The sequence below is a fragment of the Epinephelus fuscoguttatus genome, linkage group LG15, assembly GCF_011397635.1.
Source record: "Epinephelus fuscoguttatus linkage group LG15, E.fuscoguttatus.final_Chr_v1".
In the NCBI taxonomy this organism is placed as follows: Eukaryota; Metazoa; Chordata; class Actinopteri; order Perciformes; family Serranidae; genus Epinephelus; species Epinephelus fuscoguttatus.
The window spans coordinates 17,562,590-17,579,068 of NC_064766.1; the positions used below are offsets into that span (position 1 = coordinate 17,562,590).

The 16,479-nt window shown below is 40.1% G+C and overlaps 1 protein-coding gene across 7 annotated transcripts; it reads left to right on the forward strand.

The window, feature by feature from the left end:
- Positions 1–15,238, forward strand: ranbp3b (RAN binding protein 3b). 7 transcript variants are annotated; one of them, XM_049598939.1, is made up of 17 exons: positions 3–136; positions 2,440–2,495; positions 2,640–2,676; positions 2,774–2,851; positions 2,960–3,031; positions 6,498–6,563; positions 6,772–6,900; positions 7,050–7,159; positions 7,521–7,640; positions 8,122–8,222; positions 8,323–8,398; positions 8,493–8,589; positions 11,155–11,282; positions 11,375–11,495; positions 12,099–12,241; positions 13,239–13,434; positions 14,033–15,238. In XM_049598939.1, the coding sequence occupies exons 1-17, from the start codon at positions 115–117 to the stop codon at positions 14,074–14,076; spliced, it is 1,596 nt and encodes a 531-aa protein (XP_049454896.1). In that variant the 5' UTR covers positions 3–114; the 3' UTR covers positions 14,077–15,238. The 7 variants fall into 7 exon arrangements, with proteins under 7 accessions (XP_049454901.1, XP_049454896.1, XP_049454897.1 ...); XM_049598940.1 differs by having other exon boundaries at positions 11,158–11,282; XM_049598941.1 differs by having other exon boundaries at positions 4–136; positions 6,772–6,867.
- Positions 15,239–16,479: the final 1,241 nt, after the last annotated feature.

Consider the following 16,479-nt stretch of genomic DNA (forward strand, 5'->3'; position numbering starts at 1 on the left):
GTCGCTCACTGCAATAGTAAACGGTGGCAATGTGCTCTCTGCCACTGAAAACATTTCTGCCTCAACTTGTATTATCTGCGCGGTGGGTTGTGGGTGTGTGAGCGTCGAAGTAAAATGGCGGACTTGGCAAACGAAGGTGAGTAAGTGGCAGTATGAGAAAAACAATACAGCTACTGTGCTGATATAAACGGCGTCTATACATTGTCTGCATATTTAATAACTGGAGTGATGCCGCCTGGCCGCATGTTAACAGCGAGTTCGGGTGAATTATAGCTTCGCGGCGTTTACAAGACTACAACGTTAGCAAGCAGGCTAACAATGCTAACGGCTGGGCTGTGGGTAATACCTGGAATGCCTCGGAACGCCCTCGAATGCTGCCTGCCACTAGCTGGCTTACCTCCCTAACGCTAGCGCCCGGCTATTTATAGGTAGTATGTTTTGCCATTTGTGGTGAGCTAAAAGATCTATTGTGGAGGTGAAGCAAGGCTTTCTAGGCCAAAGATGTAAAAGCACTGCTTGTAACTCGGCTAACAGGGTGATGTTTCAATTGATTGGGAACGTTTTAGTACGACATTCTCCTTGTTTAATGTAGTTAGCGCTCACTTACAGGGTTGCCTGGCGTTCATTTAGGCGCGTAGAGAGAAAAGCGTAAGCTAAGGGACAATGCTGTGGTGTAATCGCTGATCCCTTTATATTCTGAATTTATTCTGCTCAGATCTACTCGTCATTATGTTGATGTATTAAATATGGGAGAATTCAGTGAGTATCTTGGTGTCATTGCTTGTGAGGCGAGATGACTCATGCGGGATGGAGCGCATTAGCAAGCTAACTATAGCCAGTAAGCTAAGCTACGTGCGGGGCTTTAGGGAACAACCGGTGGGGCCGACTATTTGCTGGGTCGGGTCAGATAGTGTAAATGCTAGCTGGTTATCATAAGCCGGGAGCGTCGCGGGCTGCTTGGATTTCTGCAGTGAATATCAGTGTTGCATGCCGGAAATGTTACAATCAGTAGCTGAGATAGCTGTCTGCAAGCAGCAGAGAGATTCAAAGCTGGATGTTAATATAGGTCACACAGTAATCTCTTGTTTCCTGCCATTAAACGTGGTCATACATAAACAGCTAGTATTAGCCATGAGGGGTTGTATTTGACACGGCGAATCTTGGTCCAGTAAACAATCCTGGCAATGTGCTGTTGGCTATTTGGCTGTAACCGCGTGTATTTCTGCCCCGGCAAGGCTCTCTACGACAACGATGCTACACCTGCTCAGTGTTATAGGCCCAGCCCAGACAGAGGAAAACCTTTGTCTGCTAACGTTATAGGATTACACATCTTACAGAGGTTACAGTGTAAAGGTAGACGCATTAAGGTGACATGAAATTATTATCCTACCTGGCGATTGCTATTATGGGTTAGCCATGACAATAGCTTATAGCTGCAAGAAAATCTTTGGTAGTGAGCTGAAATAAATCACCTTTTTGATTACTACAGTAGCTACAGTTGCTGTGTGGCCTTGTGGAGTCACTGAAAGTTTGATGGCTATGTGATACATTGCATTGATACATTACATGAATGTCCAGGTTAGATCAGTGTAATGTGATTTATTCTTCCTTGTAGTCCTAATAGGATTGCATGATTTTCTGCAGTATGATTAAGAGTTGATGTCTGTTGACTGGCTGACATCATGGTTGGAAATTTACTTTTTTTTGTCCACCTGCAACTGTGACTCCTTGATTCCAAATCTACATGCCACTACATAGATTACCATTGGGTATTTTTGTGGCAGGTGAGTAAAGCAAATCTAGCAACCACTTGCATATTTTTACCAGCATTTGATAGTGGCTGCTGCTAATTTTCAACCCTGACTGACACTGACTGAAATTTGACATTGTTCAGCATTATAGGCGTGCATTTTCTTGAGTCACCTTGGTCGGATTGTTTTTCACACTTCCCTCTTTTACGCTTATTCTTTGACGCAGCTAAATCTGGCATATAAATAAACTGTTCACAGTTGTGTTGTACTCACTCGAAGCTTCATCAGAAGTATTTATAGAAAGGCAAGCAGTTTAAGTTTTCAAACCAAAACTTGTCCTCCATACAGTCTGTGAAATGTAAGATGTCTAAATGCATCTCCACATATTTTTGGTTGGTTTTTGGAATGATATGTTAATGCCTGCAGTGTCATCGTGCATTAAAATTTGGTGTTTAATTTAGTGCAAGATGATTATGCTTATTAGTAATGCAAATAACATTCTAGCTCTTTGAACACTCATGTTGTTGTCACTGCTTTTAAGAGGAAAATCAGAGCCATGAAATGAGAAGGCTATAGCGTTACCTTTTTTTGTTTCCTACTCTAAACCATGAAGAAGAATCAAACAGATGGGATTGCTGTAAACTTTAACTTAGTGCTTGGGTGACTAGCCTACATCTTCTCTTAACAGACAAGCCTGCCATAGCGCCTCCTGTGTTTGTTTTCCAAAAAGATAAAGCACAGAAGGTAAGTTTCTCTACATTATTTGTATGTATTGAGACTTAAGCCATAATTATGATTTTGCAGACTTTATTTATACTGATATTCAGTCTGCAAAAAACACACATTGCAGAGGAGTTGTTGAGCTCAAGTCCTTCGCTTTTCTTGCAGCGATCTGCGGACGGCTCAAGTGCAGAGGATGGAGAAGGTAAATTTAACGTCCAGACTGACCACTTACTTAATATTATCTTTCTCATATGTTTATTGAAATTGTATTATTATTAATATTTTGTTACCATTTTCAGATTCAGATAAAGATGAGGGAAGCTATTGCCCCCCTGTGAAAAGGGAAAGGACCTCATCGTTCCCACCCCCACATTCTGGTAAGGGCACGTGGTGACTAAGCAGAGCATTTGTTTTTCTTAGTTTCTTGCTTGTGGTGTACACATTGATTTGTATGCTGAGTGCAATGCCTGTTCGCTACTTTGCAGTTCCCAAGAACAATGTATTCATGCCCTCAAGTTTCTGCCAGTCTCCAACTGGGAACTCTGACTCTGAGCCAGGTGAGGCATCCAGACCACCATTAGTTTCTCTTCATAGCTTAAAGGCCCCCTGCAGTAAAAAATCTTAGTTTCATGGGTCAACAGATTTTTTTAAAACAGTTTAAGCCAACAAATACAATAAGTTTGTTGGTCAACAGTAATGTTTGCTCTTTTGCGCACCCAGGCATTTTATGTCTGAAAGAATTTTTTAGCATATGTTTATGTTTTCTAATGTTGTGACATCAGTAGTTGCAAATAAGATGTCAGTAAAATTTTGTGTATTCCCTGCCTGCAAATGCACCCCATTCACTCTGAACAGCTCAAGTTAACTTGCATGTGGTAGTTTTACTTATGAGCTAGCCCTTCAGGTATCTGCTGTTGAAGTCTGACGCTATTCATGGAATGCAGTCACAGAGTGACATGGACAGCCAAATTCCAAAGGCATGAGTGATTTTAAATGATATGAGAAGTTACAGCAAAAGAAATTTACTCCAAATTTCCTTTTTTATATGTAGTATTAATCCAACAAAATGAATAAAAATATAAGGGAAGAAACTTACTGTGCCAGATAAGTGCAGTCAAGTTGGACATCAGTTCAGGCTGGTTTGTTGCATTTAGCTTCTGGTTGAGGTCTGGTTATTTCGAAATGATTTGGTCCTCCTCTCTTTCTGTCTATGGCTGCACCAGTGGTCTGTGTCATGTGTTGCAAAAAGAACACGCAATATACCCAGCAAAGAGAGGTGAAGGCTTTTTGTTGCAAGCTAGTGAGCTAATTGTCAGTTTTAGTGCAGTGCCCCTTCAAAGCATGCCTGTTCAGAATAGGCTGATTCCTTGGCCTGTGGTATAGCTACTTGCAGCTTTCTTGAGAATAATTTCGCACTTGACATTGCACTTCCTTGGGTCCTGAGCAATACACCTGGGCCCCAAACAGCTACAGATTTATTATGATGTTTAGGTATGAAAATTGTTGATTTATGTGGCTATTATAGCTCATTGTACAACAAAATAAGCCAACTTAACAGTTGACTACCTATAGTGTACTCCTACTTCAGAGGAAAACACACTAGCCTACATTTACCGGATAGAAACATGTTACAGGTTACATTGCAGATTCAGTATTTGCTCACAAAAAATATAACAGTTAAACTACTCAGCATTATATTAGAACTGAATACTTCGCCTTAAACAGACATTAAGTTAATTTAAGTGCATTACTAATAATGCCTCTCTTTTACTCTTAACTTTAAGTCAAAATTTGAATGCAGGACCTTAACTCTGCAGTATTAATAGTTTTGATATTTAATAGTTTTGCTTTGGAAAACAAAGTTTGGAATACTTCTGCTATTATTGGCAATACCAACCTTCCCAGTCAGAGAAAGACTGACAAGTAAAGCAAGACAGTGTTTGCCTGGGGCCCCCAGATCACTTAATCCACCTCTGACAAACACACCAGTAAATATTAATGGATGTAATGATTTCCGAATGGGCGTATTAGTCACTTGCTTTCACTTAACCACTGCATTCATTAAGTAGAGGGTGGATTTTAATATCAGAGGCGTGTGGCCAGCGGCCGGTGTTTTAAGTTAGCATGGCAGACTTACACAGTGGCCGTAGGTGAAGATATGCTTGACTCAGTCCACACCACTGCGGTTATAAAGTAGAGCATTGATTTTAATAGCAGGCATTAGAGTACACGCACTCCACACACTTGGCGACTTTCTCTCAGAGCCCTGTAGCCCCATGCCACAGAGCGCCGTTTGTTGTTTATTCAAAGTTTATCAATGTTAAACGTGTTACATGTCCAAGTCACACCAAATTCAACACTGCTTATCCTTGTGTCCCCAGCAATACATCTGTTAAGTGTGAAGTAGATAAAATGAATGGTTCCCAAAAAATGTGAAGGACACGCACACACACACACATACATTTATTTATACAGAGGTTCCTTGCATTAGAGTTAGCTTAAATTGATTAGAACATGCAAGACAAGAGCTTCTCAAAATCCCCAGTAATTCAGAGGTGGCCTCTTCATTGTGAACATTATGACCTTCTAAGACCCATGACCATGCTGGCACAATATGTACTTCTGTTCCTGATTAAAACAGTTTGATGTGCCAAGTTCAGCTTGGAAACAAGTTCTATGTTTATCAACCAAATGTATGATGCCAATATTTGAAAAAAAAAGTAGTGCTTGATATTGGTAACAGCAGAGGGTTTATTATTATATGGTGCCAAAGTGTCATGTGCTGGTAGTTGGATGCTGTTTGTTTAGTGCCACTGACTCTACATGTCAGAGGAATGGCTTATGAGGGATTATAAGCCAGTTGTGTTTTGTGTCAGTGGGCTGCTGTGTTGTGTTCTGTAAAGATTTACATATATAATGGCTGTCCCCAGATTAGTTATTTCCTGTTTGAGAGAAAGCCTTTCTTTCTCTCTTTAAAAAGGAATAAAATATAACATTGACTGTGGGTCTTAAATTTTGTCAGTTCAAGTCGGTAGGTTAGGTCCTAAACATGCATGTACCGAATAGGTTCGGCTTGTGCACACTATATGATGAGGTTTGGGATCCCCTGTGGGTCAGACATACAGTATTCATCATATCGCTGTTCGTAGCAGCATGTTGTTCACCATCTCTGAAAGAACATTTCACCATGTGCATTTCATGGGAGGGAGTAATGCAAAACTGAAATCACACTGTTATTGTGGAATTTTGACTGCAGTGGGACTTTAACAAAAATGTATGTGTGTTTTTGTGAATTGTTTAAAGTGTACATCTCTGCTAATAATATGTGTTATTCAGTTTATTTGCTTTGGATTTGATTGCTTGAATTCTAATCAATAGCTCAATTGTTTAGAGTTGGCAGGAGTAATATCAGTATTTAACACAGCTTTTCAGAGAGGACACAGCATCCACTTGAGTAAACAAACAGGGCGTTATTAATAAGCGCTTTTAGCATATTGCATAAAGCACATATGTGGAAGTGAAAACTAAGATGAACACACTAGGAATCAAACACTGATTGATTGTAAAACTACACACAGTGCACCTCCATGTCCTAAGTATTATGCTGGTTAGTAAAATGAAGTAAAGGCCCTGGTTGTTAAAAGATGAAGAAGTTTTGTTTAAAATTTATGCTCACTAGAAAAAGGAATGATCTCATAAAAATGCTGCTGAAAAAGAGGATGCGCTTTTTACAAGTGCTCTCAGCTTTCTGCTTTAGTGCTGATTAGGGCCAGGTCATGTCAGGCTAATAAAGCCACTGAGATGGAGAGTAGAAATAGATCATAGGCCCTAGAGCCCGCCATGTTACTGCACAGGAGTTGGATTGCTGCAACAGAACTCTTGAGGCTCTTCAAGGGTTGCTGTGGTAACCGGGCCTGTGGTCAGAAAGGTGCAAAGACAGAAGGAACGTACCCTTTATATGTTGCTGTGTGACTCTTGGATCTTTTTTTAATGTCCGCCCTCTCTTGTGCTCCCTCTCACCAGAGGAGAAGCCTGTGGGATTCCGTTTAAAGCCACCAACTCTCATACATGGACAGGCACCAAGCTCAGGTTGGTGTTTGAGGTTGTAAGCCTTCGTGGAATTTTTTCTCACACTGACTTGACTGATACGGAACAAAGACTTGAAGTTGAACCCAGACTTGCATCCTTTATATATGACCCTTCTTAGAAATGGAAATGATACATCCAGACTTGAACATGTAGACCCAGAACATCTCATTGTGTTCAAAAAGTATGAGACAAGTTGGCTCTGTTGCAGGTGTCCCAAGTCAGAAACCCAAGGAGCAGCAACGCAGTGTCCTCCGCCCTGCAGTCCTCCAGGCGCCGCCGCCCTCTAAATCACATATAGAGTCCAGTGGGTGCAGCTTGGAATCAGTTGTTGATACTTGTAAAACATTCTCAAGTGTGATAATTCAGCTTTGATTATTAATAACTTGCATATTGTGTTTTTGGCATGTGCCGTACAGGCTAAATATTCTTTGGGACAGCAGTAAGAAAAAAAGAAACTATCTTTGTCCTTTCTGTCTGTTCATTTAGATTCCAGTTGTGGAACCAACGGTGTGAAAAAGTCATCAGATGGGGCATCTGTGACCCAGTCCCTCTTCCTGAACAACACAGAGCACTCAGCCAGCTTGGCCAAGTCACAGGTGAGGAGTGGGTAAATCTGCCTGTTATAATCAAGGGTTTGTTATTGATAAACGCTGCCTATCAGCTCAGTACAGTGTGTAAAAGCATTAAACTGAAGGTCATTTACAGAAGATTTGTTATTTCCGTTCTCCTCTGAAATGAGGAAGTTTATTGTATCTGGTGTTGATGAAAAGTCATGCAAATGTGAGATATCAAAAGATTCACTGTGTTATTTTACTGTATGTAAAAGTTGCTTTCAGAGCTATGTTAAAAGCAATGTTTTAGATTTTTTTTTTTTTTTTTTTAAAGAAAAGTCGACTATAAAGTTGACACTGCTTTTTTTTTTTTTTTTTTTTTTTTTTTTTTGGGTTCCCATTTCAGAAACATGAAAATGAGGAAGATGGAGCAAGTGGTGACAAAGATGGAGACGAAAGAGAGAAGAAGGAGACAGATGTAGCAATATCTTTTGTGTTTGGTCAGAATATCAAAGACAGAGCAAAGGTGGGTTGCCTTCCCACTCGTCTTAGTCTTCTTTTTAACGTACAGTGAGTGCAAACCTGAGCTGAGAATGTGTGACAAACCGAAACAGATATGCACAGTTAAATGTCTCAGACAGAGGAGGGGCTTTTACACATTTGAGGTGATACTCTGTCTTGTCATAGTGTACATTATTTTTGTAAGTGTTTCTATTCTAACACTTTGTCATGAGTCTCAGTTCTCGCTTAGAGAATTTCCTGTAGTGTTTAGTGGTCCCAGTTCCTGATAAGAGATGCATTTCCTGTGGTGCTCTGCAAAATGGCTGATATTTTTCTGTATGATTTTGAGGTCAATCTGGATGTTTGGACAAGATTTTGAAAATGGTCACTTGCTATACTGCACATTAGGAGTTTCTTTATTGTTGATTTATAAAAGTTTTATGGTCTGTCTTAAAGTTTGGGTCATTTTTAGCATAACTCCTAATTTAACACTTCTTTTTCTCCAGTTGGAAGAAAACAGTACAGAAGGCAAGTCAAAGGATGGTGTGTTGCCGGACTCTCAATCAGAGGGCACTAATTATTTCTTACAGTACATCTCTACCCCAAGGTAATACAATTGTGTCCTCCTTCGAGTATTTTTAGCAACTCATCTTCATTCATAATTAACTTTCATCAATTCTTTTTTTTTCTTCCCTGTGTCGTTTCAGTTCAAAAAATGCCACAAACAGTACAGACAGTGGGGCAAAATTTGTTTTTGGGCAGAACATGTCTGAACGAGTTCTGGTGAGTTGATGCAACCTGCTGTAAACTGAGTCTGCTGTCTGCCATATTGAAAAACTCCTACAAGTTCCACTGATCACCTTTGTTGTGTTTTCAGAGCCCCCCGAAGGGCGAGTCCGCAAATGAGGAAACTAAAGAAGTTTCAGCTGCCCCTGCTTCAGAGCCCTCATCACAGGAAGCCACCCCAGAGAAGGGTAAAAACACAACTCCACTGATGTTGAAAAAGTGTTTGATGTTTGACTGTACTAATAGATTTAAGAGAGATGCTTGGCTGCAACCCAGTGATGACTAAAAACAACAAAAGCAAGATCTGGTGCGATAAGATAAGCAGTTTAACAGAAGCATATATATATATATTATTAGGCTGTATGGTTTATCGACTTTTTAAGGTACACCGAGATACTTTCAAATGAGATATAGGATGAGACAGTACAGATAATATCGATATAATTTGCTGTTGTGTTAAATTACCCATTTCTTCGTAAAGCCGTGCGTGTGTGCTAGGGTTGTCATGAGAACCAGTACTTCGGTACCAACACGATGCCAACACGCAAAAATTACGTCGGGACCTGTTTTGTTTTTTTGGTACCTTAAGTAACAGATACAACTTTGCCTTCAGCGGGCTGTGTCGGTTCCTGTCGGAAGTGACTCGCACTCTCTGCGCAAGTTCTCCTGCACAGAGGAAGACACCGGGCGGTACTCAGTTTTAAATCTGTTGCTGTTGTTGTAAACAACGTGCTACGCAAACATCGGTCCCTCTGACCGAAAGAAATTCCCACAGTAGCACCCATGCAACACAGCTCTGCCGTGTGGGAGACAGAGCCACTTGTGTATTTGAGTTGGGGGTTTGTGTACTTTTTGTGAGATGTATCGATAGCGAATTGCCATACAACTTGGTAGTTGTAGTCTATGTGCGATGGTGAGACGCCAACAGATGTGTTTATAAAAATGTATACAAGACGGACAAACTCTGTATTGTACAAATATTTAAAACAGTGTCTGCATTTTGCGGTGCTATATTCATTTGAAAGGTCATGAAAAATGAAAAATTCCCCCAACACAGAGTTTGAATTGTCGCAAACTACAATAAACTAGTAACCTTTATTCTTGTGCTCCAGTTTTTGGGCTGTGCTACAAAGGGCTGCGATTGTCTGGTCTTTAAAATGTCAGAAAATTGTGAAAAATGTCAATCAGTGTTTTCAAAAGCCAAAGATGATGTCCTCAAATGTCTCATTTTGTCCATAACCCAAATATTTTCAGTTTAATAACTAGAAAATACACAATGAATGGAATCAGAGAATTTATTTTTTTTTTTTCTTAAAAAAGAAAAATGACTCAAACCTTTTTATTGAATATCAAATTAGCTGGTGATTAATTTTATAGTTGATAACTGATCAATTGTTGCAGCTCTAGTGCTACCAAACTTTCAAACTTTGTAGCACCAGTGCAATGTGCAAAGAGTTAAAGTACAGCCCTGCTGTTTGTTTCAGGTCATTTTTCATTTACTTGTTTTACAGCTGTTTATATTCAAACCTGGAAGACAACCCTGTCTTTGCACTTTATTTTGACCACAGTTGGCTTTAATTAAAGTATATCAGGCATCTCACATGTGGCTTTGACTTACAACTGAACATTTTGCCCACTTTGTTGGAAAAAAACAAGATGTCAATTGTGTATCACCCATCAGCCTAAAAACACCAAGATATGTTTGTTGCCCATGTCACCCAGCCCAATATGTTACATAAAGTTTTTAATATCCACATCAGATTTAGTTGGGAGCAAGTGTTTGATTAGCACCTCATAAAGAGCTCTGGTGTAATAAATACTGCATCTTTGATTTGAGATCCAAATTCCAAACCACTGGTGATACATCCCACCCATTTCCTGAAACACTGAAGCAGTTGTTTAGTTACATTGTCCAGAACAAAGTTTATTCACAGTGAATGCAAAAACTACTTAACAGAAACGGGGTGCAGCAAAGAATTCTTCTCATACCAAGAGTGAAGTGAACTGAATTCAGATTCCCTAGAAAATATCATCAGCTTGTTTTAGGGAAAAATAACACGTCACACACGTAACACTCGATACTGCATGACCTGGTTTGATGAAAATAGTTACAACAATGGAAGCTATGACTTTATACTTGTTTTGTTTTAAAGAATGGTATTTATTAGGTTTTAATCATGACCTCCTGCTTCATAAATAAGGGTGACTTGTTAACACAAATAGTAGTCAGTTAGATTGTGGGCTCAACATATAAGGCCACTTCACCTAATGGGATAATACTGTGCATACATTCGGTGGTTTGACAGCGTGTTTCAGAGACTGTCGTGTTTGTCCAATGACAACGAAAAGATATTCAGCATTTCATAGCTGCTGCGTGTGCAGGCATTCATTAATGTGATCTCAGCTGAAGTGGCTCCTCTCTGCAAATAATCTGCAGCAGCCTGTGCAGCTCCTGTTTTAAGTGATGGAATGCAACCCTGGGTCTTTCACTATAACCCTTCAGCACTAGATCCAAAATCCAAAATTTAGCAGAAAATGTTTTGTTTGTGTCACTGCGAGAACAATATGGCGGTGAGAGGAAACTCTCGCAAAGCATCCATCCATTTTCAGCTGCTTATCTAGCACCAGGTCGCAGGGGCAGAAGGCTGAGCAAAGTGCTCAAACTAACACATCAGTTTTTGATAATAATCTCAGAAACCAAATGTTAAACCAAGCGAGGTGCAGATTTCTTAACCCGCTGTATTTTATCTCAGCAGTGAACAGCGTGTCAGAGTCTTTGGAGGAGTCTGCAGCAGCTTACACCAAAGCCACAGCCAAGAAGTGCATCTTAGAGAAAGTCGACGTCAAAACTGGAGAGGAATCAGAAAGCAATGTTTTACAGGTAGGAGGCGGGCTCTCTTGATTCAACACGTGCAGTAAAAAAAAAAAACATGACATGAAGCAATAGTTTGTCGTCACTCTCTCTTGCTTCAGATGCAGTGCAAGTTATATGTTTTTGAGAAGACTGCTCAGTCGTGGATAGAGAGGGGTCGAGGTTTGCTGAGGCTCAACGACATGGCATCAACAGAAGACGGCACGCTACAGTCCCGTCTAGGTAAGCACACCTGCAGAAATTTCTTGGGGCTGGAAAAAGTAAATAAACATCTGACTGTTAAGACTGTGCACAGCTTTGGTTTTTGTGGTTCATGGTCAGGACATGGTTTGATTGAAAACTTGAATGATCATGTTTGTTTGTGAGCTAAATGTTGATTTAGAGATAACATGCTCTGTAAAACCATACAAATAGTGCTTGATTGTGGTTTTGATCGCCATAATTATTACAGTACCTGACACTGAACACAAGGGGGAGCCCATTCCTGTGATATATGCTTCTGTGGCCAAGGCACCATAGCATGCAGTTAAATGCAGTGTGTATGTGTGATGGTAGAACGGTTGTCAAAGAAAGAAAACTGTAAGAGTTGAAGGGAAAGTTGTTTTAACTTTAAAGTTGTTGGGGTTTTTTTTTTTGTTTGTTTGTTTTTTTTAAATTTAAAAAATGGTATTTTCCATTACAACACTATTTCATAGGTTCATTCTGGATAATATTTCTGACCCTGTATTTATGCTGATGAACATAAAACTACTACAATAACATCTCAGTTAATATCCTTAGTCATCTCACACCATTGCTGTTGTGTTTGTGTTTAACCCCTTCCAGTGATGAGGACCCAGGGCAGCCTCCGGTTGATCCTCAACACTAAGCTTTGGCCCCAGATGCAGGTGGATAAGGCCAGCGAGAAGAGTGTACGAATCACTGCCATGGACACAGAGGACCAGGGGGTCAAGGTCTTCCTAATATCGGTCTGTATCACCAAACATTGGGTTGTGCAGTTTATTTTTTCAAGCTTGGGGAAGATTTCTTTCCATCACAAATACCATAACATGTCCTTTTATGCAAATAAAGGCTATTTTTTATAGCTTTATAATGTCACAAGCAGATGCTTCAGTTAAATAAAGCATGGACATCTGCTTTAATATCTCAGTTTAACACAAACAGGGCAGAAACTGAAAGCTTTGCCGTCACTGTTAGTATTTATTGACAAGACATCATTAGCCTGATCTGCAGACTGCTGGCTAGGTAGCTACTTGGCTATGGGAAATGACAGATAAGTTCATCAAAACACACAGCGAGCCCATATCTGAGAGTCTATTTTTGCAGCTGATGACTCATGTAAAGGTTATGTTAAGATTCACTGCAAGATCACCAGAGCCAGCAAGCCATCTTGAGTCACCACCGTCCCATAAACACATTTAACATAACTGTTCACCTCACAGTTTATGGGGCTGTTTTGACTCTTGGGGGATAATAAAGCTAAGTGTCATGACCTTTTGAGCTAAAGTAACCTTTGTGTGCTTATCTCCCAAGCCTAGGTATATCATAAAATAGCAGTTAGTGACCTTTATTTACCTAAAGTGCAGAGACAACGTGGGCCTACTTAAAAAGATGGGTTCAAATTAAATACGGGACTATATTTCTATTTTAGTAAAAAGCATCACTGTTTTCTGAACTGCATGTTTGATTCTGTTTTAGTAAATTCTTTATTTTTTAACATAAGTGCTGCTTATTAATTTCAGTTGGTGCCAAGCTACTGTTGAAGTTCAAACTTACTGTGCAGATGTTTCACATCAGAAGTCTTCCACTGGCTCAAAGGGTATAATCCCTGTTTCCAGGCAAGCTCATAATGTGAAACATCTACAAGAAGAATTGAGTTGTACTCCAGAGCTGCATTGATCAGGTTTGCTTTTTTTCTCCATCAATGTGCTAAGTGGTTTTTCCCTCTGTGTCTCTACTCTTCAGGGTAGCTCTAAGGACATAGGTCAGCTGGCTGCAGCGTTACATCACCGCATCTTAGCCCTGAAGAGCAGGGCGGAGCAGGAGCCCGAGACCCCAGCAGCAACCATCCCTGAGGCCGAGGTACCGCAGTCCAACGAGGAGGACAGCGACGAGGAAGATAACGCCTCTGCCTCAGCTTCAGCCTCCACTCCTGCTACGAGTCAGTAATTTTTTTTTTTGTTTTGTTTGTGTGTTTTTGTCATGTGTGGTTTACTTAATCTTTACTCTGGCTTACTGAAAGTAGACTGTGGGTATAAAGCCTGTCATTGGCTGCCCCAGTTGAGACAATGCTGCGTTAACCATTTTCGAAGTTGCCACGTGAAACTAGTCTTGCACAGCCGGACTCATCTTCACACTTCGTTTTAGCGCGGTTCATGAAAGAACAACTTAAAAGCTAGCAACCTACTTGCTAAAAGGTCTTTTAATGTTTTATTTGGTGTTTTCCTTTCTGAGGATTTAGTCATTATAATGCCAGTTCACTCCTAACACTATGTTGCAAGCATCCTTGGCATAGCGGCGCCCAAGACGGTTGTGATTGATACACAAACAAGTCAGAGCCTTTTTTGTTTCCCTAGTGCAGACTAATGATGTTAGCCAGACCTTTCTCCAGAGCTGGCACAATGCACGACTACTTACTCCTAAACCAAATGATTTCCATGTTGGTGCCACAACAGCAGTTTGTTTTGCGTGTTTTGTATATATTTAGACCACTGGCCTGCACATCCATGTCAACCTGCTGTCACTTTGCTCTCCTGCAGGTAATTCAGAGGGAGGAGAGAGCCAGGCAGCAGGAAGCACATAGCGTCTCTCTTGGACAGCCTGCTAAGATGCTGCCATTGAGGCATTTTGCTGTAGGCATCTCCATGGACACCCCTTGACCAACATTGGTCCTCCAGACCAGTACTTTTGGATATTAGAAGTCTAGCTCCAGGAAATAACCCCTTGTGCCGGAGTGTCTCACCCAACTCGTGCAGTTCATCTTCTTCTGCATTCAGCGTAATATCTGGAGTCGTTTCTTCCCTCCCTCTCCTGTTTTGTGTTTTATTTTTGTTTTCGAGTATTTTTTCCTCTCCCCGATAGCAAAAATAAAGACTTCAAAGCTTTGGTTTGGGACTTTTCTGCTCATCATATTGATGAGTGTAAGGGTGTTTTCCTCTACATTTTAAAGTATGGCACATGTTAAGACTGCAGTTTCTACTTTGGGACCTTTTTACTCACTCTACAGCCGTACCTCTGGACGCCACACATCCAGAGGAGCTTCATTCACAGTGTATTTGACTAGTCATCAGTCAGTTGTTCCTACATTGAGCCCAACCCTCATCCTACTCCCCCTCCATCCCAACCAGTCCGTGCGTTAGGTTTTGGCAAATGTAATTTATTTTGGATCGTCATTTTCATGAGGCATCTCAACACATATGTGCTGTTTGTAATGGCTAGCAAAGACCACTCAAGTTGTCATTAATAGCAGTTTCTTATATTTCCTATTGACCTATATTATACAGAATAAAAGACTGAAACAATGCAGTTTCTGCTAATGTGAGTTAATGATGTGATGACAAAATGGCAGGATTCGCCTAAATTTTTCTCTAAATTAATAAGATGTGTTAGTCATTCACCTTGTGGGTTTTTTTATTGACTTTTTTTCCAATTCAAGAAAATTAACTCATCAGTCTACATTCTGCATGTAACTGTTATTTCTTTTTTTGTTTTCCTTTTCAGCATCCCATGGGTTTACTGTGTTGATACATATTTTTATTTTGAAAATATACAAACTTTTTATCCATTTTCATTTGGAAAATATGTTGGAATGAAGACTTAAGTTCATGTGTGGAAAATTTGAGTGATAACTGTAATACCCTTTTGAATGTCATGTACATTTGAATATATCATCATTTAGTAGCGCACCATGTTTTCTCATCTCCTCCAACTACCCCCTTTACAAAATAAACCATTTTGGACTGACATCTGGGATTTTTCCTTCTGAAACCTGATGAATAGCTGTACTTAAATTAAAATTGCAGAGTAAGACATCAATAGAGTGTGGTCTAGTTTGACATTGATTGTCTCTTGTCGATGTATTAAATCAAAACATCAGGCGAAGAAAGGGAGAGGGCTTCATCTGTTCTGTATTCATGTGTTGAGTCTGGCCCACAGGTTGATGTATGTTGTACCCCGATTGCTTGGAGCAGGAATAGGACCAAAACTTGCTTATATACAGTATGCATCACGCACAAGGTCATGAATATTTGATGGATGTACCTATCATAACAGCCCAACACAATCACAGACATTCAGAATATAGGAACATAACTGCTCCCAAACTCTCCTCCTTATCTGCCTCCCTGTAGTGACTCGGTGGGAAATGATTTTTCCTCAGTGTCTTCCATAAATGAGCTGGTGCAGACCTCAGATGTTAAGACAGTATAAAATAAATGTATGTATGAGAAGAAATCTCACACACGGGTTCTTAGGTTTTACCCAATGATGTGATTTCACAAAGATTTTTTTCAGTAGAAGCAAGCAAACTTTATATGATGTAGGAGTTTTATAAACAAGTCACAGAGTGCTTTGTGTGAAGAAGAAAAGGGAAAAGAGGTGGATAAGGCAATTACAACCGACATAATAATACAAGGTGTAAAAAGCCAAGAGAAACAACAACAAAAGCATGAATACATTTAATTTTTAGCTTTGACCTTAAACACCCAGAAGCCCCTGCTCTCTGAAGATGGGAGCCTACATGGGTCAGAGGGCACAACAACTCCTTAAAGTATGAGCATATAATCTAATTTCAGTGTTCCTTAATTAGAAAAGAAGAACTCAAGTGGTGATTTCAAATTTTATTACATTTAACTGCGAATTTTTGCTATATGCGAGGACTATTTTTTTCCCAGAATACCTTGGACCAAGGACACTGTTGTCAATAACAAGGGTAAAACTGGCTGACAGACCATCACTCACATTTTGGGGCAGTTAAGAGTCTCTGAAAACAAACAGGCAGAGCATGCGACCTCACTGAATTGTGACAATGCAGAGCAGAGAGCACCGAGATTTATTGTTAGCATTAATAAATCATATGATACAAGGTTACCACATTTTCTTTGGTCAATATTTGGCTCATGAGTACATGAATAAAAATGGCGATCTGATGCCCTGTTGGCTCAGTCACTGCAGGGATAAAAGCTTTCCCAAAAAGCAGGTAAACACC